Source organism: Drosophila pseudoobscura, chromosome 2 (assembly GCF_009870125.1).
Source record: "Drosophila pseudoobscura strain MV-25-SWS-2005 chromosome 2, UCI_Dpse_MV25, whole genome shotgun sequence".
NCBI lineage: Eukaryota > Metazoa > Arthropoda > Insecta > Diptera > Drosophilidae > Drosophila > Drosophila pseudoobscura.
The window spans coordinates 948,153-971,866 of NC_046679.1; the positions used below are offsets into that span (position 1 = coordinate 948,153).

At 49.7% G+C, this 23,714-nt stretch overlaps 5 protein-coding genes across 8 annotated transcripts; 2 read left to right on the forward strand and 3 right to left on the reverse strand.

Annotated features, from left to right (window-relative positions):
- Positions 1-72: 72 nt before the first annotated feature.
- On the forward strand, positions 73-5,266 carry trp (transient receptor potential). The gene is made up of 14 exons (XM_001357576.4): positions 73-423; positions 491-728; positions 822-964; positions 1,104-1,305; positions 1,377-1,553; positions 1,633-1,867; positions 1,923-2,221; positions 2,290-2,657; positions 2,725-3,082; positions 3,282-3,501; positions 3,580-3,745; positions 3,803-3,963; positions 4,034-4,185; positions 4,244-5,266. The coding sequence occupies exons 1-14, from the start codon at positions 278-280 to the stop codon at positions 5,132-5,134; spliced, it is 3,756 nt and encodes a 1,251-aa protein (XP_001357613.3). The 5' UTR covers positions 73-277; the 3' UTR covers positions 5,135-5,266.
- Positions 5,267-5,522: 256 nt separating this feature from the next.
- Positions 5,523-6,875, forward strand: Capa (cardio acceleratory peptide capability). 2 transcript variants are annotated; one of them, XM_015183059.2, is made up of 4 exons: positions 5,523-5,704; positions 5,970-5,987; positions 6,205-6,366; positions 6,450-6,875. In XM_015183059.2, exons 1-4 carry the CDS (start codon positions 5,626-5,628, stop codon positions 6,674-6,676), a joined length of 486 nt encoding a protein of 161 aa, XP_015038545.1. In that variant the 5' UTR covers positions 5,523-5,625; the 3' UTR covers positions 6,677-6,875. The 2 variants fall into 2 exon arrangements, with proteins under 2 accessions (XP_015038545.1, XP_001357612.2); XM_001357575.4 differs by lacking the exon at positions 5,970-5,987 and having other exon boundaries at positions 5,525-5,704.
- A 98-nt stretch (positions 6,876-6,973) lies between these two features.
- LOC4800285 (uncharacterized) lies at positions 6,974-11,724 on the reverse strand. 3 transcript variants are annotated; one of them, XM_015183127.2, is made up of 9 exons: positions 11,421-11,724; positions 10,460-10,644; positions 10,193-10,401; positions 9,568-10,125; positions 9,350-9,504; positions 9,083-9,284; positions 7,964-9,024; positions 7,451-7,655; positions 6,974-7,385 (listed from the first exon to the last, which is right to left on the reverse strand). In XM_015183127.2, the coding sequence occupies exons 1-9, from the start codon at positions 11,548-11,550 to the stop codon at positions 7,085-7,087; spliced, it is 3,006 nt and encodes a 1,001-aa protein (XP_015038613.2). In that variant the 5' UTR covers positions 11,551-11,724; the 3' UTR covers positions 6,974-7,084. The 3 variants fall into 3 exon arrangements, with proteins under 3 accessions (XP_015038613.2, XP_001357611.3, XP_033241879.1); XM_001357574.4 differs by having other exon boundaries at positions 9,350-9,507; XM_033385988.1 differs by lacking the exon at positions 11,421-11,724 and adding an exon at positions 10,695-10,795 and having other exon boundaries at positions 9,350-9,507.
- A 1,120-nt stretch (positions 11,725-12,844) lies between these two features.
- Positions 12,845-13,672, reverse strand: LOC4800284 (endocuticle structural glycoprotein SgAbd-9). The gene is made up of 3 exons (XM_001357573.4): positions 13,565-13,672; positions 13,188-13,315; positions 12,845-13,125 (listed from the first exon to the last, which is right to left on the reverse strand). The coding sequence occupies exons 1-3, from the start codon at positions 13,580-13,582 to the stop codon at positions 12,900-12,902; spliced, it is 372 nt and encodes a 123-aa protein (XP_001357610.3). The 5' UTR covers positions 13,583-13,672; the 3' UTR covers positions 12,845-12,899.
- Positions 13,673-16,272: 2,600 nt separating this feature from the next.
- On the reverse strand, positions 16,273-19,150 carry LOC4800264 (sodium-independent sulfate anion transporter). The gene is made up of 4 exons (XM_001357572.4): positions 17,673-19,150; positions 17,313-17,615; positions 17,095-17,240; positions 16,273-17,030 (listed from the first exon to the last, which is right to left on the reverse strand). Exons 1-4 carry the CDS (start codon positions 18,805-18,807, stop codon positions 16,698-16,700), a joined length of 1,917 nt encoding a protein of 638 aa, XP_001357609.2. The 5' UTR covers positions 18,808-19,150; the 3' UTR covers positions 16,273-16,697.
- Between the last annotated feature and the right edge of the window lie 4,564 nt (positions 19,151-23,714).

Below are 23,714 nucleotides of genomic sequence, written 5' to 3' on the forward strand. Positions count from 1 at the left end.
ACATTGACCGACTTTTTGCCGTAAAGTGCTAATGTAATTAGTGGAATATACCGACCAGTAGCTGCTAATTCTGAACAGTGCAATGCAGCTAATTGGAGGCACCACATCGTGATCGTTAAGCGCTGAAACGGATACTGTGCGAAAAAGGAAAAGGATAAGGTGCAAGGACAGTTAGCGAGTGTGGGGCCAACATATGGTATTGAGATGTGACGGCTGGTCGAATCTAGTCAAATTTGAATAACATTTCGCGTCGAAAAGAGTCATAAAATCAAACAAGATGACTAGCGTCGAATCGGATGCCGAAAAGGCCGCAGGCTCACGGCTCGACTATGACCTGATGATGGCGGAGGAGTATATTCTCAGTGATGTGGAGAAGAATTTTATTCTGTCCTGCGAGCGTGGTGACCTTCCGGGCGTTAAGAAGTAAGAGCTATTCCACAGACGTAAGCGATGGTTGGTGGTGGTTGCATAATTGCCTTTATCCTTGAAGAATTCTGGAGGAGTTTGAGGGCACCGATAAGTTCAACATAAACTGCACGGATCCCATGAACCGCTCGGCCCTCATTTCGGCCATCGAGAATGAGAACTTTGACCTGATGGTGATTCTCCTGGAACACAACATCGAAGTGGGGGATGCTCTGCTGCACGCCATATCCGAGGAGTATGTGGAGGCCGTGGAGGAGCTGCTGCAATGGGAGGAAACCAACCACAAAGAGGGCCAGCCCTACGTAGGTTTTCCCTTCTACCTTCCATCTTCCACCTTTAACCTTTCCATTAGCCATTAGCCAACGATTGTAATTGTAAACACTTTGCCCACACAGAGCTGGGAGGCAGTGGACCGTTCAAAGTCAACGTTCACCATGGACATAACCCCCCTGATTCTGGCTGCGCACCGCAATAATTACGAGATTCTTAAAATACTGCTGGATCGCGGTGCCACGCTGCCCATGCCCCACGACGTCAAGTGAGTAAGCCCCATTTCCACCCAACTAGCACGTTTCTCTATCGTTGCGGGCCAAGTGACAAATTAGTAAATTAGGAGGAGCTCCTGTCGACCTGCAACAGGGTGACGATGTCTATTTAAAGGGTGCTTTCTTCTGCAGGTGCGGCTGCGATGAGTGCGTTACCTCTCAGACCTCGGACTCCTTGCGTCATTCGCAGTCGAGGATCAACGCGTATCGGGCGCTGTCGGCCAGTTCCTTGATAGCCCTCAGCTCGCGAGACCCTGTACTGACAGCCTTTCAGTTGTCCTGGGAGCTGAAGCGGTTGCAGGCCATGGAGTCGGAATTTCGTGCCGAATATACGGTACGCTAGAAAAGCGTAAGCGTCGTCGCTGCCATTCGAATGCGACCAACTTGTTTGTGTTTACTCAACAGGAAATGCGTCAAATGGTGCAGAACTTTGTCACGTCTCTCCTGGACCACGCACGCACATCGATGGAACTGGAGGTGATGCTCAACTTCAACCACGAGCCGTCGCACGAGATTTGGTGTCCCGGCCACAGGCAGACCCTGGAAAGATTGAAGCTAGCCATTCGATACAAGCAGAAGACTGTGGGTTGCTCTCTCACACACTCACACTCTCTCTATCTCTCTCTATGATATAGGATTTTAATGCTTTCCGTTCCGACAGTTTGTGGCCCATCCGAATGTCCAGCAACTGTTGGCCGCCATTTGGTACGATGGCCTGCCGGGCTTTCGACGCAAACAGGCATCCCAGCAGCTCCTGGATGTGATCAAGCTGGGATGCAGTTTCCCCATATACAGCCTGAAGTACATTTTGGCCCCGGACTCGGAGGGGGCCAAGTTCATGCGCAAGCCCTTCGTCAAGTTTATCACACACTCCTGCTCCTACATGTTCTTCTTGAGTGGGTATGGCAGGCGTTGCATGTGGCATTGATCTCTAGCGATTCTTATCCGCAGTGCTGCTGGGTGCCGCCTCGCTGCGAGTGGTGCAGATCACCTTTGAACTGCTGGCCTTTCCGTGGATGCTGACCATGCTGGAGGAATGGCGCAAGCATGAACGCGGCTCTCTGCCGGGCCCCATTGAACTGGCCATCATTCTCTACATCATGGCTCTCATATTGGAAGAACTCAAGTCTCTGTACTCCGACGGTTTGTTTGAGTACATCATGGATCTTTGGAACATTGTCGACTATATATCGAACATGTTCTACGTCACGTGGATTCTTTGCAGAGCAACGGCCTGGGTTATAGTTCATGTAAGCTGTTGGCCACTGCCTCCCACATGACGTAGCTACTATTATTACGTTTCTTTCCACACGTACAGCGAGATCTTTGGTTCCGCGGCATCGACCCGTACTTTCCCCGCGAGCATTGGCATCCATTTGATCCGATGCTGCTCTCGGAGGGCGCCTTCGCGGCAGGCATGGTCTTTTCCTACTTGAAACTGGTGCACATCTTTTCGATAAACCCACATTTGGGACCGCTGCAAGTCTCCCTGGGACGCATGATCATCGACATCATAAAGTTCTTCTTCATCTACACTCTGGTGTTGTTTGCCTTCGGCTGCGGCCTGAACCAGCTCTTGTGGTACTACGCGGAGCTGGAGAAGAACAAGTGCTACCACCTGCATCCCGATGTGGCCGATTTTGATGATCAGGAAAAGGCCTGCACCATCTGGCGACGATTCTCCAAGTGCGTAGGGAGCTACCAACCTTATATGATATATGTACCCTTGATATATGTATGTCTCTGCCTGCAGCTTATTCGAGACTTCGCAGTCGCTCTTTTGGGCATCCTTCGGCTTGGTGGATCTCGTCTCGTTCGATTTGGCTGGCATTAAGAGCTTCACCCGGTTCTGGGCCCTTCTGATGTTTGGCTCGTATTCGGTAATCAACATCATCGTGCTGCTCAACATGCTGATTGCCATGATGTCCAACTCGTACCAAATCATTTCGGAGCGGGCCGACACGGAGTGGAAATTCGCACGCTCCCAGCTGTGGATGAGCTACTTCGAGGATGGCGGCACCATACCGCCGCCCTTCAACCTCTGTCCCAACATGAAGATGCTGCGCAAAACCCTGGGACGAAAGCGCCCATCAAGAACCAAGAGCTTCATGGTATGTCAAAGGTGACCTCACCTAACCACCTTACAACCTAACCATCGCACCATCTAGTCGTAGTCACTGTCGGAGCAATCAAGGGCAAAGCCTTTACCAAATCATTTTCAATCAAGCTCATGCAGCTTTTCTAATACAATCCTTGCTTCCCACTCTTACTCTCCCCCTCGCTGGCTCTGTCTGTCTGTCTGTCGAACAGCGAAAGTCCATGGAGAGGGCACAGGTTCTGCATGACAAAGTGATGAAGCTGCTGGTGAGGCGGTTCGTAACGGCCGAGCAGAGGAAGCGTGACGATTACGGCATTACCGAGGATGACATCATTGAGGTGCGCCAGGATATTAGCTCGCTGCGCTTCGAGCTGCTGGAGATTTTCACGAATAATAGCTGGGATGTGCCCGACATCGAGAAGAAGACAGCGGGTAGCGTAATAGAACTTTAAAAGGTTTAAAGCGGGGACGGGGATCCCCTTAATAAGGATACCCTCTCTGTATTTGCAGGAGTTGCTCGCACCACCAAGGGCAAGGTAATGGAGCGGCGCATACTCAAGGACTTCCAAATTGGTTTTGTGGAGAATCTGAAACAGGAAATGAACGAGAGCGAGAGCGGACGCGACATCTTCGCGTCGTTGGCGAAGGTCATAGGCAGAAAGAAGACGCAAAAGGGGTAAATACTTAGCAAGTAGAAGTAGAAATCATAGCTGAGAGTGCCATCTTTTTGTAGTGAAAAGGACTGGAACGCCATTGCCAGGAAGAACACCTTTACGGCGGATCCCATTGGCTCCAAGCGCTCCTCCATGCAGCGCCACAGTCAACGCAGTCTGAGGAGAAAGATCATTGAGACGGCCAATGAGGGTCTAGCAATGGACCAGAGTCAATTGATTGGTAAGGACTCTTAGTAAATCCATAGCCCTAGTAACTAGTAACTGTTTAACCCCTTCCTCACAATCAACAGAATTCAACCCGAACTTGGGCGAAGTCACGCGTGCCACCAGAGTCGCGTACGTCAAGTTTATGCGAAAGAAGATGGCTGCCGACGAAGTATCGCTGGCCGATGACGAGGAGACCCCGAAAACCGACGAGGACAGGAAACTGGATAGTACTATGGTAAAAATTATGGAAAAGGGTGACATTTCAAACTAATTCAAACCCGATTTTACTCTAGTCCAAGAAATCCGCCTCAAGTGCGGCAGGCGGGGCTGCTTCGTTGGCTTCAGCTGCATTGGCGAGAGCATCTGTGAAGAACGTTGATGAGAAATCGGATGGTAATGGCACCAAAAGCACTCTGAAAAAGCCAACAGCAGATGTGAAAAAGTCAGACGAAGAAAACAACAAGGATAAGAAACAAGACTCCAAGCCAGCAGCCCCAACACCTGGTACAAAAGCTTCCGATCAGAAGCCGGTCCCGGGAGCAGGAGCACCCAAGCCCCAAGGCACTGTAAACGGCTCAAAGCCCGGCGACCAACAGAAGCCAACCGCCCCGGCTCCACCGTCTAAGCCAGCGGACACCAAGCCAGCGCCACCCAAGCCAGGAGAGCCGGCCAAGCCAGAGGCAGCCGCCAAAAAGGAGGAAGCTGCAAAGACCGAGGGTGCAAAGCCCCCTGCAACCAATGGAGCTGCCAAAAGTGCTGCACCTTCGGCCCCAGCGGATGCCAAACCCGATCCGAACTTGAAGACAGCAGCCTCAGGAGCTCCAGGTACCACCAAGGCTGCCAACGAAACCACCAGTGCACCCACGCAAGCAGCCAAGCCCGATGACAAAAAGTCGGGCGGTCAGGAGCAGAAAGGCTCCTCTGATGGAAAGCCCCCAGCCCCAACGAAAACTGACGAAGCGAAACCAGGTGAGGCCAAGTCCGATGATGCGAAGAAACCTGGGGACGATAAGGATAAGAAGCCGGGTGACGATAAGGATAAGAAGCCGGCTGATGATAAGGACAAGAAGGCAGCACCAGCACCCCTGAAGCCGGCCATCAAGGTGGGTCAGAGCAGTGCCGCGGCTGGCGGCGAGCGGGGCAAGTCTACGGTCACGGGCCGCATGATTTCCGGCTGGCTGTAGGTAACTCCAGAGACCACCCAATTTCTCCTGATACTCTTATAATGTTAGATTTTAGTAGCCCAATGTATTAGTAAATCAATCGGATGCGAGCAATAAAGCAATTTCCAATGCAACACCGAATGCAGGAACATGTTCCCAGACACTTTTCGGACTGCGACTGCCCGCTGGTCCTTCGTTTATTCATTCATTTCCATTTATGTGCTGCCTGGCTGGAGGGTTGCATGGGGCATGTTGCCATGGCCACCTGTTGCCAACACCCACTACATTTTGTCCAGCAACATTTTGTCAGCCCCCTGCTCCCTGCTCCCTGCTCCCTGTTGCTCTTGGCGTAATTTATCTACGTGTCCGGCTATGCTCTGTGTCTGTATAAAAGACCGTGAGCTGCGACCAGGACCATCAGAACATCATTGAACGTGCCAAAGGAAACACTTGCCGGAGCCAACAGTTTTAGAACTACAAAAAATAGTCTTAGAAATCTTATTTTTTCAAAAATGAAAGCCATTTTCAGTCTGTACAACATTGTTAGTGCGATTTTGCTGCTCGTTTTGCTGGCAGAATTCAGTACGGCAGGTAAGTGCGAAAAATCTACTACCCGTAAGATACTAAGATACTCGTAAATGGTGCTTAAACGTGTGTACAACAATTGAATCCTTCGGCCTTAAAGAAGTTCATCCATTAAACCACCAATAAAAGGTCCCTAGGAGACCTATAGATCTCGTGGGCGTCTATGATTTTGATCCTAACCAAACCAACCAAACTTCAAAAAAATATACATATTTTCAAACGGAATGCTTAAGTAAATGCTGTATAAATAATTTCCATTGGTATTTTTCAGGACCTTTAAAAGAAAAAGGTAAAATAGCTCCCATCCATATTCCATTTTCAATTCCTTGACTCTTTTCATATATGTACTCTAATATTTGAATTTGATTGCTTCGCTTCAAGACTCTGCATGAAATATCTTTATAATACACTTTGGAAACTTTAAGAAGGGGAGAAAATAATGACCCCTCCTAATTGCAACATTAATTTAAAAAAATGATAAACACTCTATTCGGCTGCTTGCACAGAACTGAACCATGACAAGAATCGGCGTGGTGCCAACATGGGACTCTACGCGTTCCCCCGCGTCGGCCGCAGCGATCCCAGCCTGGCCAACAGTCTGCGCGATGCCAGTGATGCAGCGGTATTCGACGGCCTTTACGGTGATGCCTCCCAGGAGGACTACAACGGTAGGACAGTGGGGAGCAGGGGAGTAATGAGGGCTGGCTGGCATAACTGATATCTTCGGGTGTTTGGGGACGTGCCATTTCAGAGGCGGACTATCAAAAGCGGGCTGGTCTAGTCGCGTTTCCGCGCGTGGGACGCAGTGATGCCGAGCTACGCAAGTTTGCCCACCTCCTGGCCCTGCAACAGGTGCTGGACAAGCGTACCGGCCCCAGTGCCTCCTCGGGGCTCTGGTTTGGACCTCGTCTGGGCAAGCGAAGCGTTGACGCAAAGGCCTTTTCCGATGCCAGCAAGGGACAGCAGGAATTCAACTAAGCCGTGTCCTCCAGGACACCGGCGCAACGAATAGGAATCGACACCACGAAGAGGATACACATTCGGCATGTTATCATACAATAATTATTACTACTTCTACCTACGAGTTCTACTAACGAGATCAGCTTCTAATTTAACATTGTAATGGGTACAACACACGTAATAAATAATGAGCTGATGAGAGCTTTTATAAAATTAATATTTTCATTGCACATCGGGCTTACTTCTTCAAAAGTTAAATTTTAAATAAACATGTTCTAACAGATAATCCCCGGGATTATTGGGAATACAAACGAGTTTGAGTTTTGAGAAAAGTTTATTCCAAGTTAGTTTCAAAATGTTCATTATGTTATAGATACTTTGTGATGCATTGAAGATATGTATTGTATGGTATGGATGGTTCGCCTTCTAGTCGTACTCCTGCTTAAACCTTCGCAATTCGCTTTGTATGGCCTCGATTAGAGGCGCTGCAGAGGCTGCCCTGGTGGTGGCTGCCTCCTTGGGCAGCTCCACCGGGTCCTCTGCCCTGTGATAGTGACCTGCACTCAAGGGACGGTTCAGCGTGGAGTGGGAGCTGTAGATGCTGCCCCCGCCCCACGCACTGTGGGTGGGAGAGGGCGGTTGCGTGGATGCCAGCTTTGCGGTCTTCTCCGGCTGGGCCGTTGCTGGACGATCGACAGCAGCTCTGGTGCTGGCTGTTGGATAAAAGCTTGAAGAGCCAACGATACGGTTACTGGTTAGACAATCGTTCGGCATAGGAAGGCAAGTACGTACCTCGGCAATCCGGCGGATGACCCTCGATGCTCGCGACTGGTGGCGCGTCTACTGTTTGTGAAATTGTGTGTGGGCAAGGGCATGGGAATGTCGTCCTGGCTGGCATACATTTGCAGGGCGCCCTCGAGTAGGCCCTCGTAATGGTTGCGTATAGCCGAGGGATTGTGAAAAGGACTTGCGTTATAGTCTGCATAGGCCAGAGCCTCTGGGGAAGATTGATTGGAGAATTTAAGTTCAGTTGGAATGTGTGTGTGGCTCGAGTTGGAAAGGGGGGAAGGCTCTTGCTAAGAGGTATCTACGTTGTTCATCAAGTAATCGTGTCTACAACTAACTAAATAAATTAAAGCAACAACTACGGTACGAGCAGGCATCGTTAGTAGCGGGACTGTTGTGACTTCGCCCCAAATCGAACGTCACTTTCATCATCATCGTTATCGTTATCGTCTTTATCGTCTTTATCGCCTTTATCATTGCTATTACGAGTACGACCGTGTTTGTCTCCTCCCGCCTCACCCTGACTTTCGGCGGCAGCCAAGCGTTTCTTGTGTCGCTCCCACACCACGGGACCGACCACACCTGGATCTGGATTATCGCTGTGCGCAGCCGCAGCCGAGCGCACATTGCGAACAGAGTGCGGCGGGGCCTTGGGGCTGGGAAAGCTGGCTATGGCGGCTATGGTGCTGTCCTTACTGCCCACAGACTTGTGTGACTTCAGGGACCTCGTGGAGCTGTGCGGGGCCCCCGTCTTCGAGGAAACTGCATTCACATTGTCGTAGTAAGTGACGAAAACGGGATCCAGGACGCGGTTGAGGGGTTCCGGCAAAGTGCTCTTCGGGAAGGCGCGCACGGAAGCCATCGAGAGGAACGATCCCACGCTGGCAGTGTCGGAGGACTTGTCGGAGGGCTGCAGGGTGCGAATAATCTCGTTGTTAATGGCTTCAGGGGAAGCACCGCCTCCAGCTAATTTGTTGGCTCCCCCCGATTGCTGTTTGAGCAGTTTGTTGCGGTGATAGTTGTTGTGCAGATTGTACGCCTCGTTCCGCTGGAAATTCTCGTAGCTGCGCCGGAGAGCATCCGGGGAGCCGCGGCTGCCCTCTTCCGCCGAAGAGTGCCCGGCCAGGGAGCCCTGGACAGGACTGGTTTCCAGGGAGCCAACGCGGTTCTCATTCAGGTATCGCCGCCTCGATTTGTGCCTGGACTTGTCGCTCTTCTTCTCCGAGACCACGGATGTGTAGACAGCATCTTCGTGCCCCTCGGCGCGGTCATACTGGTGCCGCCTCTTGTGGCCGTCGAAGAGCCGAGCCGCCTTCTCATCCAGGATGCGTTGCACATCGGCACTCGGGGGGTTGATGGGGCAGTACACCGACGAGTCGGAGGTGTTGTCCGTCGAAGAGATGGAGTCCTGTCGGGAACGCGACTGAGTCCTGTCCGCCGGTGGTGCTGGGAAGCTAATGCGTGGCTCTCTCTCGTAGGAAAAGTTCTGCACTCCGACGTCTCGGTCGCCATCAATGGCCTCGGTTGTAGAAGGCCGCATGGATTGGCCTTCCGAAAGCAATTCGTTGCGAGAAAAGTTTCTGTAAAAAAGCGTCTTAATATAGAGTCCTTTGAAAGCAGGAAAGAGGCAGAACCTACCTGTTGACTGCACTCAGTTCTCTCTGTCGGGCACGTGTTCGCCCCAGCAGCAGGACAGCCAACAGCAGGAGCATCAGCAGCAGGATGGCCAGGGAACTGATCACAACCAAGGCCACATTGTTCTTGACCGAATTGAAGAAGCCCGCCTGGCCACTGCGCGGAACAGGGGCCAGAGCTGTGGCCGTGGGCTCCCTGATGTAGGCTACACAACACACACACACAAGATAATAATAACATAATGAGCCATTCAAAGTAATAAGGGCTTACGCTCTGATTTCATGTATACGGCCTGCCCGAAAGTGCTGACCGCCTCGGCCTCGCTAACCAGTTCCATGTCCTTGGCGGCTGTGGTCGCCAGCACAGGCCGCCCGTTCACCAAAACCGTATAGATGAGCTCTGTCTGATTAGCAATGGGACGATCACTGCTGTAGAATATACATATTATTTATAGCTACGAGTAAACTATATGTTTCATTAATCATTACAACTTGAGGTTGACAAAGTTTATGTTTTCCATGGCATCCGCATTGGCGTTGGTGCTCCAGTTCTGCACATCCGCCTCGCTAATTTGCGTGAGGTTGTGTATGACCACCCTGACACGCCCGTCCCTGCCCCTGTCCCCATAGAGGGGTACGGGTTGTTGTGGGTTCGGGTTCTGCTGTTGTTCCATGTCCGTTTCCTGAAACTTCTCCGACTTGCCGTTCTGCTGTATGAGCTCCCAGGGAATCAGGGTAACGTAGGCGCTGTAATCTATGGACTCGGTAGTCGCTGTGGGCGTGGCCGAGGCCATCTCGACCGACTCCTCTTCCGAATCACTTGACCATTCACTCCTTTCGCCCAGCGCCCTTACAGTCTTAATGTAGGGCTCATCGTCAACTCCCATATCCAATATTTCCACATCGTCGGCGGGCGAAAAGGTCGTGGGTTGGGGTTTTGTTGTCGATGTTGCCAGGGGAGATGACTTGCGACGCTCTCGGGGAGCTGGTACTAGCACGCCTTCTATTTGCTGGGCCCCGTTTATTCCCAGATGTCGTGTTTGTTGCCTTAGAGGTTCAAAATAATTACCTATGCACTCTGCTCTATGGCTGTTTCGGTTCTGATCGTTCTTACCTGGTGAATGCGAGACGATATAGACGCGCCAGCTTCTCCTCCAGAATGGGGTTATCTTTGGACGTGTAGAAGCCCGACGTGACTGTCAGTAACCAGTAGCGACGATCTGTTGCCGAGTAGTTCAAAGGGGGCATGCCAGGAGCGCCCATCTCCCAAGTGCCGCCCCCATCGTCAGGCCTGCAGTCCAGGCAAATGGGAATATCGATTTCCTAAGGGAAAAAGCCCATATATAGAGTTGAACGGAAGTGGATCAGTTGGGGGACTCACATTATTGCCATCCACATAGACAGTGGCCACCACAGTCTCTGTCTTGACAATCACATCCTTGCCCTTGCTGATGCCCGTGTGGACCTTCTTCAGATAGTCGGGCGGGCCATCGCCTGAGCCGGTCCAAAAGAAGTCTTCCAAATGGATCTCGTCTTTGGTTTCCAGATAATCATCGTCTGATTCATCTAATATAAAGACATAACGTAAGAGTAAGAGGGATAAATCATTGGAATACCTGCTTCTTTTGTTCGATTTTTCTGTTTCCCAGTTTGTTTATCCCCTTTGGAGTTTGTTTGATCAATTTATCTAACGTAACGATTCAGTAAAAGCTGTTGCTATTGACAAATTGTGCTTGAGGTTCAACTACTGTGCCTATACCTTTGAATTGGCCAACGACTTCGATGGCCTGAATGACGAGAACGGGCTCTCTCTCTCTCTCTTTCGTTCCCCCTTCTCTCCGTAGACAACTATAAGTATATCGATTAGCGGAAGCAAATCGGTTCCCATAAACCAAAATCTGCTCTCGAGCAGGAACTTAACCAGGTTCTTGCGTGTCGGGTTGGCTGTGCAATTAACTTTAATGTACACATTGTACAATATTGTACACCTGTGCTGATTTCGCAGGTCAAAGCACCTGGGTCGCCTGGGTCAATCCTGACCCGACGATTCTCTGCCTGCCATTAGTCCATATTGCTTGTCCCATATTTTTGGTGTTTTGGTTGGTTGGCTTATGCCCATAGGCTCTACGAATTATGACGTTTTAGAAAACCATTTTTACATAATTCACTGGGCACTGACGCATAGCGCCAAAGGTCAAGCCGATTGCTCCCCGTCAACACCACCGACCCGCCAACCCAACGGGGAACAGTTCTACTCTGGGGCCCACAAGTACCCGAGTGATACGAGTACCTATTGTACTGGAATACAGAACCACTAGAATTTCCCTGGATGCTCAACTTACCGTGACTCAATTGTATAAGCGGCTGCTGTCCGAGCTGCTCCGACGTTGGCGTTCGACCGCTGCAGCTGTGGCTCTGTAGAATGGCCAAAACCGAAATAAGAAGCATCGCAGTCGGGCGTTTAACTTTCATTTTCACAAGAATTACTGTCCAGTTATGCGGTCATTCGCGACTGTTTTCATTTCCCTCTTGAGTTCTTAGTGGAATCACAATTTCGAAGGAAATCTTTCCACTCTGGGACGCTCGTTTGCAGTCGCGCTACTTGCACCGTCGGACGTTACCCGGGAACTAAACGCTCCATTGTAACCCAAACATACCCGGCCCTGGTGGTGGTTGCTCCCACATACTAGGTACGAGTATATGTACATATAAGCCCTCTCTGTTTGGGTCGGTTGGTCAGTTACCTGGGCAACGACGGCGGAAACGGCAACAGGCAAGCGTCGGAAAAGCGAGCCAGGCACCAGTTCGCATTTGGTAAACAATGAAAAGCTGTACATACCTATCGGAAAATGCCGCTAGATCGGATTTTTCTGCTTCTTCTCCTGTCCCAAACACACACTAGAGTCCATGCAAACGTGTCTTCCATTCGCACCCTCGAGAGGTACATTCCCGAATACTCAAAAGCCTATTGGGTTTCCCACCAGAAAGCTCTTTTGTCTTAGCACAAATGCTGAGTGCTGTGTAACCATTTCAAGCACTTAGTACGTGTGCTCATGCTTGAGTCGACTAATTAGGTAAATCATAAATTAGGTGTATAATGCATGGGCAAACAAAACGAATTGGACATCTTTGTTCGAGCTGTACGACAGCCGCAACAATGGGCCAAGGTTCCACGTGTAGGCGTGAGAAAAAATCCCCGAAAACGAAAAAAATACAATTTATCATCCAACAAATCCCATTTTGACAACTTTTGAGTACCCCTAAGATGATGGCAAATCGTTAAATTCTTAATTCATTCCGTTTCCGCGGACAAAGTTATTGCAATGATGGCCCGTGATAGAGGGCCGTGAACTTATACTTGTCTAACGATCGGCTTAAAGTTAAGCCTTTGATTTTAATGGCAGTTTCAAAATCACGTAAAACGACGTACCAGCAATCGAGCACTGATTGGAAAGAAACACCAAGCTGTCCATCAGAAATGTGTACAATGGCCACAGAATGGGGAACGAGTTTCGGTACGGACCATTAGAACGCACTAATTTGTCTTCACAACAACATTAAGACTATTTGAAAGGTCAAGATTATTACGCAACAGAAAACTCGTCTATCCAGAGGGGAGCTTGATGATAATGAAACATCTAAACTTGATCTTGGCCAGAAACAGATTCAGATTGGGGGGGGGGGGGGGGGGGGGGGGGGCAGAGTATGTCCGAGATGCCATACATAGGTGTCATATTTATAACCTGTTCTCAAGGTGATCGATCACTAGTTTTTAAATGTTTTATATTTTTATTTACAAATTATTGTAAAACACCGAGTTCTTATCCAGCGGCGGACTTCAGAGCGCCAGGGCTCAATTTGCGGTTCTTCAGCTGATAGCGCGCCTTGTAGCCGTCCTTATCGGCCGTGTACATGGTGACAGTGTCGGTGTCAGTCTTCTCATCGTAAACGGAGTAAGAACCCATCACGACCAGTTCTTCCTTGTCCGTGCCGGGATTCATAATGACACCGATCTCCTCCCGCTTGCTGCCGTTGGGCTCCTCCAAGCTGCAAATCGAATGTACTCGTAATGTTTGGCTTGCCTCCAAGTGGGGTCTTCTGTGACTTACTTGAAACGGTAGCCCTCTTTGGTGGGTGCTTGATTGTAGAACTCCGTCACAATCGTCGGATAAATATAGTCAAGGAGACCTCCAGAGCACCTGGCCGCCATGATGGCCACCAATGCCGTGAAAAGTAGCTGGAAAATCAGAGAGACACTCGCAGTTAATTCTGATCCGACGGTAATCGCTATTAGCACAGCTGCACAACAAGATTTTCATTCACTGATTGCTTCTGTTTAGTTTTGCACACATTCTTCACACGCCATTGTAATTACTGATCATTGGCATTCCTAAGGTCTCGGTCTCGGTCTCAGTCTCTATCTCTGTCCCGATATGGGCGTCGGTTGGAGACCCTTGCCCTGAGCAGGTGGTATGTAGTTACTTACCAGTTTCGCTGAAGCCATGTTGGTGCGCGCTGAAAATACCAAGCGATACTAAACCATCAGACTTGAGCCCCTAACTATATAAAAGTTAAGATCTGCATACGATGTTTCAAGCTCTGTCGCCAGCTAGGCCGCGGCTATGTGTTGAGGATCGTATAAGTCATATTTTCTACTTAGTTGTTGTCACTAAAACCGGTCGGTCAAATGCCGAAAGAACGTCAGAGCCATCACATCGCATATCTCGTGGCTTTGTTTGTTTTATTTGGAGGATCCGAAACTTGTACAAAACGCGAAAGTCCGAAGAACCTGATGGATATAGTTACGTCTTTACCATTCTATTCTACAATATAGTCTACTCTGTAGACGTTGTCTTTCTTTGCACTTTTAGCATTTGGATCATAATGTGGCTGCCCTTGAATTTGATTTTGGGCAAATCTTCTCTTGATCAATGGCATGTGCACGAATTCATAGTCATGTATTCATGCATGAATGTACATATGTACATGTGTGTATGAATATTAATTTTTATATTTGCATACGGTTTTGTGGGGATCGGGTTCTCCAAAAAGTACCCCTAACTGGTTTTTTCCGCCAACATGTGGGAGGAGTCTTAAAGGCTTTTTAAGTAATGATGATTTTTCCATTTCGTACACATTGTTTGGATCGCCGCCGTTTCGGTATATCCGAACATGAGGTGTAAGGTGTCTATGAATCATGGCAGGGATTGTACGGTATTAATATCATTACATTTTTGTCTTGTGTGACTCGCTACATTGCAGTTACAAGTAGTTCCGGATCAAAGCGGATATTGAATCCACACCCTCATCGGATATGTCTCAAAGGGCTTGGTTTCCATGTGAAAGTCCCGCACCAAACCTTTATGCTCAGAAAATCCCTTGAGATCATATAGCGATCTGAATTGCTCAGGTTCAAATCAGTGATGGAGCTGATTATCCCGCCGAAGAAGCTGCGATTCGTTGTATAGTGCCCTTGGAGCTCGAATAGGCGAAAATATTGCACTCGGTCGGGTGGAATTTGGCTGTCGTCTCGTCGTTTGACCCGATGATGGAGCAGATCATTTAAAGCCCTGTAAGGTCGTGGCCTTCTGCCTCATGCCTCTCTATTCGCCGGTCTTTTAGTCTTTTTCCGTTTCGGTTTTTGTTTCCTTCCTCCTTCCTCTTTTCTCCTTCTCTATCTCTTTTACTCCCTAGCCACCCTCTCAATCAATTCGATTTTCTTCTTCTTACTAGAATTCAGTTTATGCTAAAAAGTATGCAGTAAATTTGGACCCCAGCATGATGTAGAATACGTGTAGATACAGTTCATGTACATGCCAAAAGATGGTGCTGTTCGTTAACATGTTATGTTACAAAAGGAAATGTTAAAATATTCAGGTAGCACGCTGCAATGAAGAGTGTGTGACAGAGAGGGAATGAGTTAGCGCGGGGCAGGCGTTGCGTATCCACTGCAGGGTTTAATAATAATCCCATCTGATCCATCCATCTGATGATTCGGCACTCTGATAGATATGGTCAATATCTATGATTCGGCACTTGTGCCTATGTGATATGTTAGGACTATACTACTGCTGGTTTGTAGAATTTAATCGTGACATTTCTTTACATATCGTGAGATAGAGGCATCCTTGCACTTTTGTTGCACTTCAATACCCCATTAGATACCCCCCATTTATCAATCGCTCAAAAAAGACTCGCGTCGATTACAGATTTAAATGCTTAAAAAGTTCGACCGTGGTGCTTCAAAAGACGTTTATATAATCGTGATAGGTATATGCTTATGAGCCAGAAACTAAACAGCAATCGAGTGGGAGTTCCAAGATAAGCAAAATCCCACAAAAGTTTTTCGAGCACGAGGCACTTTGAAGAAAATGGTCGCCCGTTTCTTCGGGAGAATGGGTCATGTGGCCATTGTTCCGCTAGAGCTACGTAGGACTGTCAATTCTGAGCGGTACACGACCATTTTTTTGCGGGAACGGCACTGTACATGGGTTTATAAGATTTATAAGATGCGGGTAACCAAGAAGGCTTAAATATAAGTTTTTACCGTGCAGGATTTCATTATACCTTAAATTAAGAGCAACGGGTACAAATATTAGCAAATTCGTTATTAATTGCTAGAATATAAATCTAGACAATTAGTCGGTGTGTCTCATCTGACAATGGTAACTAATTTAGCAAAGGCAATCTAATCTGCAGCAAGGCAATGCTGGGACCATTTGTTAAAAATTGATCCATTTGTGAGTAGAAATTTACTGCCTGAATCAAATCACAGCACCTCACCCTCGAGGAAGCCTTAAATCTAGCCAGAAGTCGATAAGATATTCAATAGGGTATAGAGTGGTCAATCATATGCCCGAAATAGTCACACCATAAAATCAGGCAATGAATGTTCAGAAATACCCACACATAATTACGGCTATCCAAGAATCGAGTGATGTACCAATGAAACAATTTAAAGCTTTCGATTCTCAACTGATCAAAGAATGGAAAAGTGCTTGTGACATGGTCGAAAGTACCCAAAGTTTCTAGAGAGATTACCTACCTACCTGTTACCTACTTATGTATGTATGTATATAATTATTCGGTGAAAGGATGGACGATCCTGGATGTGGATTCCCATTCTGATCGTGGCCCCCAAGTAATGTTAATCACTTAATCCCAGAGATCAATTAAAAATTTACAGGTTCAGGCTTTTACGGTTCATTTTCTGTCTTTATTTAAGTACTTATCATAATACTCATCGTTGGCTATTGGTTTTCAATATAATACTATGCACAGCAGTAATATCGTGGGGGTGGGACTTGGATTTCGCTCAACAAAATTCGCAAATATTTCGGCAGAGGCCAAGGTGCGAAACGAACAAATGTAAAATAAATATAAATATGCGTACGAGTATACCTAAACTAGGCGACAATGGAGGATTGGCCCAACTTAAATGCTAATTAAGCTGCGAGCCATGTGAAATCTTACTGTCGACGCGACTTTGGCCATGTGCGTGGGCGACCAGTCGGTGGCCTCGGCGGGGCTCACAAGACTAACCTAAGACTGAGACTGCGACTAAGCAGAGACTAAGTGCGACGAGGTTGTGGCGGTCAGCAGATCGCATTTCAAACGGCTCAGGCCGAGCCCTTCTCCGCCAGCTTGGAGTGCAGCGTGGTGAGGTCGTAGATCACGACCAGGTCCTTGTTGAGGCCCTCGAAGACCTGCGCCACGCGCGGCTGGAGGTTGTAGAAGAACAGCGGCTGCTGGCGCTGGGCAAAGTCCATGACCATCGTGGAAATGACCTTGGCGGCGGTGAAGTCCGCTCCGTAAATGTGGGTGCAGTCGATCACAACGGGCAAGGTGGACTTGACCCCCTGCTTGTTGATCACCTTGCGAACGAACTCCATCGAGGGGAAGATCAGGCAGCGGTCGGGCGTGAGCATCAGGTACTTCAGGCCACTCGATGTCTGCGGAGGGAGAAGGATTTTTAGAGATCTTTTGTATGGGCGCGGCACTCTGGGGAGGACTCACCGCCAACGTCTCGATCCGCAGCTTGGGACGGGCCGCCTGGTAGAGGATGAACACCACATTGATGCCGATGCCCACGAGGATGCCCAGCTGCAGAGGCAGGACCAAACAGGCAAAGAAGGCGCCCAGGCCGGGAATGAGATCGGTTTCTAATTGGAGGAAGGGGGGGAATAACATGAATAAACATTTTAAGGTTTCCAAAATATGCAAGATCAACTCACTTTTGCTGTGCCACATGGGCTTGATCACTCGATACTGCACCATGAAGACGACGGCTGCTATGATGATGGAGGCGAGGGCCGCCTTGGGGATGTAGTAGAAGCAGGGGGTGAGGTAGAGCAGGGCGATGATCACGATCACGCTGGTGTACAGGTTCGAGAGCTGGGTGCGCACTCCGCTGGCATTGAGAATGGCGCCCCTCGCAATGCCTCCGTTGCTGCGCAGACCCTGGACGAAGGAGTTGGCCACGTTGCAGACCCCGGAGGCAATCAGCTCCTGCGTGGCATCTGTGGGCTTGCCATCGGCTGAGAGAAACATAGGCAGTCAGCAGAGTACATCGAAGGAATCACTAGCAAACTCACCAAAGGCCTGGACCACTGCCATCGTCTCGAGCAGGGCAATCAGCGGGACGACAATGAGGCCCGAGCCCAGAGTGCTGACCATATCCCAGAAGCTCTGGCCATCCACCAGCACCTCGCCGGTGGTCTCGTTCACAACAGCGTCGATGTGGAACGGCGGCGGCTGGAAGGAGGGCATGCCCTTGGGCACAAATCCCACCGTGCGGACGAGATCCTCCTGGCCGCTAACCGAGAGCCAGTACCCCAGACCTGCAGTGCCGCAGACGAGGAGAGCGTTCCGGGCCGTGCCCACCGTCCAGAAGATCCCCGTGAGGAGCGACTGGCCGGAGGACTTGCCCTCCTTGGGGCCGACGCTGCAGCTGGCGAGGGCGCGCAGGCTGAGCAGCAGTGTGATGCAAATGAGGCCGAGGATAAAGTCCGGCCAGCTGATGTTGTGGATGTCGTTCACGATGCTGATCCACACCTGCAGGAAGGTGTTGCCGCTGGTCTGGATCCCGAGAAAGTCCTTCATCTGGGAGCTGAAGATGATCAGGGAGACGGCGCTGGTGAAGCCCGCCCCCACTGGTCCCGAAACGAAGTCGATGAGGAAGCCCAGCCGGAACGCGCCCATCAGGATCTCGATGATGCCCGTGAGGAAGGTGAGCAGCGTGGCGATCTGCCAGCTCCCGCCCGCGATCTGGAAGGAAAGCAGCGCCGAGATGGCCGTGGGACCGATGGGCACGTCCTTGCTCGATCCGATGAAGATGTAGATGAAGCACCCCAGAAAGCAAGCGTACAGACCGTATTGCAGGTCCAGCCCCGCTATGCCCGCGTAGGCCAGGGCCTGGGGAATCACCGTCAGCGCCACCGAGATGCCCGCCACAAGGTCGCCGAAGATGTAGTCCTTCTTGTACTGCGGCAGCCACGTCAGGATGGGGAAGCGCTTGTACAGCGTCTTCTTGCGGAAGATGTTCTGCCACAGGCTCCGGCAGCAGCCCCTCGAGGCCTCCAGGCAGCTCTCCGACTCCCCGGACTGCTCCTCCTGGACGATGCAGTCGCGCGACGTGTGATAGAGGGTGTTCGTGGGGATGTCCAGGGACACCTCAGAGTCCTCGTTGAAGGCCCCATTGGTGTGGCCGTTGTCCTCGCTGCGCGTCATTCTGGATGGATGTTGTGCGTAGTATTTTGTTGTGTCTTCTTGTCTGTTCCTTTTCTCTGTCTTCTTGTAGCCTCTATGGCCACATGGCACTCTCACGGGAACACTTCACTGTAACACTGATTGATCTTCGATCTCTGGAGCTTTGAGGCTGGGAGGCTGGAGGAGAACCGAAATGTACCGGAGCGAAGCGAACTATTCGCGTGCCCGTCCACTGGGGGAATGAATCGAAAACTGTCGCAGAGATCGGGCAAGAGCCAGCGGCAGCGGCAGAAACGGCAGCAGACTAACAGTCCGCCGACTGCTGGGAACTGATTATAAAGAGTCGCTGGCAGCGGCAACGCTTTCGAGACTATCCGCCGGCTTTCGTTATCGCCGCTGCACCCCCCTCCCTCTGTCACCATCCTCCAGCGAACCCCCCAGCGTTAACCACACGCCCCAAACCGGCTCTCGACGAGCGGCCGCCTGTCGGCCGAGCGTGGGAGGGGGGGCTTTTCATCGTGTAATTGCCCGAAGAAATGTAAATGACGCAGACCACAATAACCCCCATATGTGGATGGAATCAGGGGCTGCCCGGACACGGCTGTAAGTCGAGACTTTTGTGGGAAAAAGGCGCAGATTTCGCAGAGGGAAACTCCAACTGTAATGGAATCGTGTTCCGATATTCAACTTCCAAGCCGAGCTGAACCCACCAGAAAGTTCTTCTGAGCACCGTGGAACCCCACTAGTTTGGTGTGTGTCACCTATGTTAATCCTCTATTAACCTCATAGTGCACACGGTATACACGAGTAGACAAACGAAGGAGTGCTGCAAGGAAGTCTCTGACACTGATATACAGGGCATTCCCTGTGCGGTTTAAGATCTGGTATTTTTCTAAGAGATGTTGCTGGTTTGCCCATTTATACAGGGTATCCCTTAGCCACCTTCGCATGTTTCCCTTGCTGCCTGCTTGGAAAATCAACAACTTTTGCTGCGATTTTCTGCACGTGCTGGCCCCGAACATGGGAACCTGAGCAGCCGTCGCATTCCATTCCATGCTAATCGATAGGATTTTCACGCCCCACGATGGAGATTGGAGGCACAAGACCCAGCAGATTCCCAGGCTTCCCCATCCAAGCCGATTTCCACATCATTGCTTTAATGCTAATGCAAATGCAAATACGATCCGAATTGTTTGCCTTGATGCAATTGCATTCGATTGCATCACTTGTTCTAAGGGAAGGTGGGAGTCTGCCATAGAAGGGCGCGAACTTGGATGATTACGGAGTGAATCTGATGCAATATGGTTTGTTCAAAGCATCTCTGTTCACCGAATTGTGTATCCTCTTGAAAGTACCCCATGAACGGGGCCATAGCGCCACAGGCGGAGGCTATCTTTACTGCCTGTGGGCTATCGGCTATCGGCTACCGTCTATCGCTTTCGTCGCTGCTTGTCGGCACGGGAAATCAATCAGCCGTAAGAGCATATAAATCAGTTTGAAGTGTGCGCGCTTCATAAATCAATCGTACGAGTACGGCTGAGATAAAAGCCGGAATTTAGCTGACGGAGGGTTCCTCCACACCGTGCCACTCCGTACTAGTTCTCCCACCATTTCGGCATCGCCTCAAACCGGTCGAGCTGCCACAGTACATATTATTAGTCCGTCAAACTGTCCATCCATCTATCGGCTGTAAGTGGAATAACTCAATTGCCAATTAAATAAGATTCGCGGTTCGGTAGAGCGATCCATAGATCTTGCTACGACTTTAATGGGAATTGCCGGACTGCAGTTCTGGTCGTGTCTTTTTTTGCGGTTCTTTTGCGCATTTGCATACCAAGAATTTTCTGCAGAATTCAGAACATAAAGTAACAAAAACTGGAATCCCTTCCTGGGGGGTTTTTTCCACTCAGACTCTGCCCCGGAGACCTTGTCTCCAAATGGTGCCCCTCTTTGTTATTAATCGCATATTAAATCATCTTCGATACGGAACAAAGTCTCCCACCAAATGGGGAACACGCGTCCAGCGGCTGATCTATTGCGCAGAGCTGAAAGCGATCAAACTAATGGAAAAGAGACACCTTTTTCTCAGAGTAAGCGTAAGCCGACGATTGCCTGCCCTTCTCTGGCGGTCTTCTATGGAATGTGGGTGAGAGTACCCCCCGCACTGGGATCCATTCGCATTGATCTCTGATCGATCTGTTCTCTGCGATACTTTCACGCCATTCCCCGCGAATATTTATAAGTTCAGTCGCCCGTTCAGTGTGGATTTTGTGGCTTAATCAGATATGTAACACTCGGAGGGGCGATTCGCGTTACTCATACGCAGTGGGACAGCGAAAACCCCCCCGTAGAGAAACGGGGAACATTATAGAACAATTAAATGTGCATAACTAACCCGAGAGTCAGACAATTATAATTTTTGAGTACATTTAATTCGCTTTTAATTTCGCAGGCGTGCGGATAATTGTTTTGACTGATTCTCTGTTTGTCTCTGCTGTTTCTCTTCACCCTTCTATCTCGTTTTTTGGTTAGACGGCATTTAACCGTGGCCAACAGATGCTGGGAGGCTGTCTGGAAGGCTTAGTCGTCTTGGCCAGCATAAATCTTGAGTGTGCGTAGGCGGCCTACTTTTGGAGAGATTTGTGATCTCTCTAGGCCCTTGAGCGGGTCCAGATTTCGGCAGTTATAGTCGGGGGAGGGCACCATGGAATCCCAAGGTGTTTGCCTGTTTGATAAGCGCAATCACGTGGAGTGGGGAGTGGGAAGTGGGGATGGGAGTGGAATGGCCTCCCCCTACGGCGGAAAGGCTTGTCGATCTGTATGCACTGCTTGCTCCAGATATGTACTTGCTTATGGAAAGCACGTTCCAGGGAATGTGATTATAACTGCAACTGCATCTGAGTCTATAGGCAGATCTCGAAAGGCAAACAGCGGCGAACCCCGAACAATGAATGGCAAACAAACAAACAAACTGTTAATTGAGCATTCGGTCAATTGTATGAGGCTTAAGCATTACGCAAGCTTATCACCTCCACCCCCTCTTGGCAATGTTGGCAGTCTTGGCACTCGTGTGCAGCGGCCTGCATTGAGGCGTGTAAAGTACCCGAACGCCGAAGTAAGGCTTCACGTGACTCAAACCCGTCGGTCGGGTATCCAAATCGGGTGTTCATGCTCGAATATCATGTCGATATTTATCTGCGAGACGACACTCGGCGACGTCTGAGGTCAGAGTCGAGGAAGTCCCCCTGTAATGGATGTCAGGGACCCAGGCTCAATGGCAGGCAAAGCCAAATGCCAGGGGCATGTCCAGCAAAACAGACCCGCAGATCATCCAAGAACCTCCCCTCCAGCCAGACGAGAAAAACAAGTAAGCGAGCACCCGCTTGGACCTGGCCAAAGCGATTCTCTCTCACGTGATCGTATCCGATCCAAAGCGATCCAAAGCGACCCGGGTCGGCGGAGACGCTTGTTGCTTTTATGGCGGCAATAACCGCAGAAATGGCAGCGAAACTGAATTAATTTTGGTCACATGACCGGGCCAGAAGAAAACAAAACGAAATGTAGATATAACCAGCTGAAAAAAAAGAAGAAAAAGCACTTCAGCATCTGTCGTTTGTATATTTTTACGCACACCATCATCAGAGGGGTACTCAAGAGGTGAAAGGAAGGTTTTTGCATTGGAATTTCAGCGAAGAGAAGATAGGGAAGTATGGGGTTTTACAGAAGACATCTAACGCTCGAGAGGGTAAAGCACCTTCTATTAAAGTAATAGTCCCCCTCCAGGCTTGGGTACCCCTGCTGCTGCTGGCGATGATGATTTAAATGTAAAGCATATTCCGAGTCCGAGTCCGAGTCATCGGAATGCTAATTTTGAGCGATCTGGTCGTGTGACTAGTTTTGTTTTGCTGTCGTCATCTCGAATAGATTCATTCGTACTGCCAGACAAAATGCAAATCATCGAAGCGTAGAGGCCAGAAATCGTTCTCCCGCCCCCAAAGGGCAATGCTATGGGAACTACTGGCATATGCCGATGATGGTCCATTAAAATGTGGCGGCTAATTTCGCAGTCAGGTGCTAAATCCAATCCAATCAAGTGGCGTGCTAATGGGTCGCCAACGAGCTGCCCAAATTAACAAATCAATTTTCTCGAGTGATAAACAAAAATCAAACAAAATCACACGACGGAAACAACAGAGAGTTCCCGGTTATCAGGCATGCCAAATGCCAAACATTTCAGCGGGCGAGACAATTGAAATTGTAATTGGTTCTGAAAATGCTGGTGTCGCGGGGTGGGAATGATAGAACACGGACCCATTACAATTGATGGCCCGTTAATGGCAAGGGAGCCGCTACTACTGCGATGATCTGGACCCGTTCCCATGCCCCGAGAGACCCGTGCCTCCAGACGGAAGTCAGTTCAATGCACGCCATGCCATGCCACGCCAGGCACACGCGACTCGGCCTGTGGGTGGGGAGGGGGCCTGGGACTATTCCAGGGGTTACCCGAGCATGTGCATTGTTTCGATTCCCATTTGAATCCAACAATTAGCATAGCAGTGTCTTCTAAGATTAGTGGCAGATTTCCTGGGGATTATCTAGCGCGTTTTTACAATGTTTTTGTTTGCTTTTCCCCGCAAGTCGCTAGATAATGGAGCAGCAGATGTCACATTGATGGAGCCGAGCCGCGAAAAGGTATCTCTGCTGTGTGCTGTTCCGTTTCTGTTTGGATTTGGGCGTGCAAACAGCGCAAGGTTTATCGCTCTTGGCCCCTAGGCAGCGGTAGCGGCAGCGGCAGAGGTAGAGCTAGAGGCCAGCACCCGGCAAATATGCGGCATTGTCTGAGATCAAATATAGATAAAAGACCCCAAGTACCGATCGTCATCGGAGCTGCATTCCTCTGGAGCTGTGGCATTTAGCAATGCAAATTT